This window comes from Bison bison, unplaced genomic scaffold (genome assembly GCF_000754665.1).
Source record: "Bison bison bison isolate TAMUID 2011002044 unplaced genomic scaffold, Bison_UMD1.0 scf7180017864300, whole genome shotgun sequence".
Taxonomy (NCBI): domain Eukaryota; kingdom Metazoa; phylum Chordata; class Mammalia; order Artiodactyla; family Bovidae; genus Bison; species Bison bison.
The window spans coordinates 1,149,943-1,153,875 of NW_011494872.1; the positions used below are offsets into that span (position 1 = coordinate 1,149,943).

At 45.7% G+C, this 3,933-nt stretch overlaps 1 protein-coding gene across 1 annotated transcript; it reads left to right on the forward strand.

The window, feature by feature from the left end:
* Positions 1 to 6: 6 nt before the first annotated feature.
* OOEP (oocyte expressed protein) lies at positions 7 to 1,119 on the forward strand. The gene is made up of 3 exons (XM_010851268.1): positions 7 to 190; positions 333 to 512; positions 851 to 1,119. Exons 1-3 carry the CDS (start codon positions 28 to 30, stop codon positions 928 to 930), a joined length of 423 nt encoding a protein of 140 aa, XP_010849570.1. The 5' UTR covers positions 7 to 27; the 3' UTR covers positions 931 to 1,119.
* Positions 1,120 to 3,933: the final 2,814 nt, after the last annotated feature.

Here is a 3,933-nt window from a genome sequence, read left to right on the forward strand (position 1 = left end):
GCTGCTCTTCTCGCCTGTGGTTGGAGCATGGTCGACAACGCTGGCGACTACGAGGCCCGCGGGGACAGGCTGCTGGGGTTCCCGCTTCCCTCGCCACGGGTTCGCATCCGGCCGTGGTGGTTTCCTGCGCAGGAGTTGAGGAATCCGCTGGTGTTCTTCCTGGAGGCGTGGCTGGCCGACTTGATCTTTGGTGTGCGACCCTGGGCCTAGCGGGCCTCTCAGAACGGTCGAGGGCCCCGAGCCCCGTCGGGTCCCAGGCCGTCACGTCCCTTCGTGGCCAGCGTCTCCTGCCCCTCACCCACACTCTTCTCTGGCTTTCCTTTCGTTTTCAGGGCCAGACCGAGCCTTGGTTCCAGAAATGGAGTGGATGAGCCAGGCCCTGCTGATGGTGGACGCTGTTGACGCTGGGAACCTAGTCGAAGTCACCGTTTTCGCGCGGCCGGCAGTCCAGCGTCAGGTGAAGAGTGTGCTTCTGAGCCAGGCGTCGGTGCACCGGGAGCAGCGCGCCCGAGGTGAGGGGCTTGGCAAACACGCCTGGGAGGAAGGCAGGGGGAACTGCCTGGCCTTACCTGACTTCCTTCCAGCCTCTTGTCTTCCCAAAACTCCTTGCAGTGTCCCAACTCCATTTTGCTGGTGATCCCTGGGCCTCCTTTAAGAGAGGAGTCCAAGCAGGACCCTGAGAAAGCAAAGCTGAGATTTAGACACCTACCTGCCGGTGCTGGCTTCAGCTCCGTCAGCCCACTAATTTCAGATCCTAGATTCAGAGCTTCCAGCCCGAGAAATGATACTGCCAGCACACCCCTTCCCCCTTGGAGGAGGAGTTTGAAACCCAGCATTTTTCCTTATCCAGCTGAGAAAATGGAACAACTCGAGGAATTCCTGAAGGCCCAGGCACCAGGTCCCCAGGTGCCCCAGCATCCTGTTGCATGAGTGTTGTCAGGAGCGTGAGAACAGTCCTGCTTCTGCTGCTAATGTTCAAGAGAAGCAAATATCCTTAAATCTCTGCCTTTCCCCACCCCTGAGTCTTGATGAAGTATAGTGGTTTGATTATTTTGCTTCAAACCTGAGTTTGTAGTGCCATTCTAGTTAATAAATGAATTTCATTTTTGTCTGAAGGCATAAAGATCTTTGCTCACTCAAAATTAAGCAAATTTATAAAAGACTGTTCATTCATGTCTTGATGTGAGAGGTGGGTAAAAGGCTATTAGGTGATGGGTTTCTTTTTTTTTCTTAGTTGTTACCATTTTGAAGCTATTAACCCTTTTATGATTTTTATGGTCAGACTCAGGCCCTTACATGCAGAGGCCAGAAATGCAGGGTCAATCAGCTTTGAGTTTCTTTTGCATCATTTGTTCTCAAACTTTAAGAATCATCTTGAGAACTTTGTGCAGCACAGCTTCCTCAGCCCCTTCTGCACTGATTCTGAGTCAGTATATCAGGCCTGTGAATTTGCATTTCTAACAAGGTCTTAGGTAATGCCAGCGCTTCTCGTATGAGGCTCTCACTTTTACGCTGGTTTTTGGCTTCACAGTAGCACTCAGTGTGCCATGGGTTTTCTTAGAGTGGAGTCTCTGACCTCAAACGTGGGAGGGCATTTCAACATGCAAGCTGAGGTGATCAGCATTCCTCCCTTCTGCTGGGGCTGTAATTCACCAGAGGAGCCAGGGTCCAGGGCAGCTGGTGCACTGAGTGGTGTTCTTCCAGCCAGCTATCTCCCCAGCTGTCTCCCCAACCTCTCCCCAAGCAGGTGTCCTGCATGGGCCGAGTTGTTTTTCTGTTACCTATAGTGATGTGACCAATCTGTGCAAAACAGTCCCAACTCCATGCTGCTTCCGCTTTCAGGAAGCAGAATTGTTGGAGGAATGATTGCCAAGAGCTCCATGGTTTCAGACACAAAGTTGGAATTAATTTAGCTCTGGCAGTTTCTTCACCCCTTGTCAGTAAGGGATAATAGCACTTTGCAAGGATTTTAAGCACACACACACAAATCTTGGGCTTCCCAGGTGGGACAGTGGTAAAGAATCTGCCTGCCAGTTCAAAAGACACAAGAGATGCCTGTTTGATCCCTGGGTTGGGAAGGAGCAATGGCAATGGCAATATTGGAACAATAGGAAATGGCAATCTAGTATTCTTGCCTGGAAAATTCCATGGACAGAGAAGCCTGGCACCCCACAGTCTATGGGGTCACAAAGAGTTGGACACAACAGCCCTCCCCCCATACACCCATACACATACACACATATGCAGGCATTAACTTTACTCTTAGTAAAGTCTTCTTTTATCCACACTCAGAAAAGTCTGCAGTGAACCTTCTTTTATAAGCATATAATAGACTGCAGCCATTAGATTAAAAGTCACTTGATCCTTGGAAGGTAAGCTGTGAGAGCCTAGACAGCATACTAAAAAGCAGAGACATCATTTTGCCAATCAAGGTCTGTATAGTCAGAACTGTGGTTTTTCCAGTAGTCATGTACAGATGTGAGAGGTGGACCATAAAAAAGGCTGAGTACTGAAGAACTGATGCTTTTGAATTGTACTGGAGAAGATTATTGAGAATTAGTTGGACTACAAGAAGATAAAACCAGTCAATCCTAAAGGAAATCAACCCTGAATATTGATTGGAAGGACTGATGCTGAAGCTCTAATACTTCACTACCTGATATGAAGACCAACTCATTGGAAAAGGCCCTGTTTCTTGGAAAGACTGAAGGCGAAAGAAGAAGGTGGCAGAAAATGAGATGGTTAGATAGTATCACTGATTCAGTGAACATGAATTTGAGCAATCACTCGAGATAGTAGAGGACAGAGGAGCCTGGCATGCCACAGTCCATGGAGTCACAAAGGGTCGGACATGACTTAGTGACTCAACAACAACACAAATCTTTGATTACAAGTGATACTGAACATTATTCTACTTTGCTTCACATTTTTGTTAAAAGCTTTTTACATTTTTCTTTATTCTTTTCTGTCATTATTTCTTTCAACTCTGAAGATAAGGGTTTTTATTATCTGTATAAGCTTTTATAACAAATAATGATCCATTATAACCAATATTGTCCACCCCTTTGCTGCTCAAGTTTTTTGCATACAAAAATTTTTATTGTATGTAGTTAAACCAATTACTATTTTCTGTGTGATTTTCCCCTCATCCTCACCTTTTACAGTTAAGCTTAGGAGTGCCTACTTTTACTCCTTTTGTAGAAATTTGATAAATACTCCTACAGGTATTTACTAATGGGATTTTTATAAAAACTTTTGGATGTATTTTGACTATTCAACATTTAGAGGAAGAAGTTTATGCTTAAAACTTATTCCAATTTTCCAAAAATTATCCTAAACTAAGTTACTATATGATCCTGTTCTCTACTCTTTGTACACATTGACATGTTGAAGTCCTAACCTCAGTACCTCAGAATGTGACTCTGTTTGAAATAGGGTCTTTAAAGAGGTGATTAAGGTTAAATGAGGTCATTTGTGGGCCAGTGTGACTTTTATTAATAAGAGGAAATACAGATACAGGTATGTGCATGACCAAAGGAAAGACCAGGTGAGGGCACAGCAAGAAGGCAGCCATCTCTGTAAGCCAAGGAGAGGGGCCTCAGAAGAAACCAAACCTTCTGACTCCTTGAGCTTGGGCTTATAGCCTCCAGAAATACTCATTTTAAATAAGATACTTATTTTATTTGAAAAAATAAGTATCTGTTGTTTAAGCCAGTTCAGTTCAGTTCACTCAGTCGTGTCCGACTTTTTGCGACCCCATGAATCGCAACACGCCAGGCCTCCCTGTCCATCACCAACTCCTGGAGTTCACTCAGACTCACATCCATCGAGTCAGTGATGCCATCCAGCCATCTCATCCTCTGTCGTCCCCTTCTCCTCCTGCCCCCAATCCCTCCCAGCATCAGGGTCTTTTTCCAATGAGTCAACTCTTTG

What these genes read in the sequence shown, in the direction of transcription:
- OOEP (XM_010851268.1), top strand. Translation starts at nt 28, where the DNA reads ATGGTCGACAACGCTGGCGACTACGAGGCCCGCGGGGACAGGCTGCTG. An exon ending in GCTGGCCGACTTGATCTTTG is followed by an intron (nt 191 to 332) that starts GTGTGCGACCCT and finishes TTTCGTTTTCAG; the next exon opens with GGCCAGACCGAGCCTTGGTT. An exon ending in CCGGGAGCAGCGCGCCCGAG is followed by an intron (nt 513 to 850) that starts GTGAGGGGCTTG and finishes TTCCTTATCCAG; the next exon opens with CTGAGAAAATGGAACAACTC.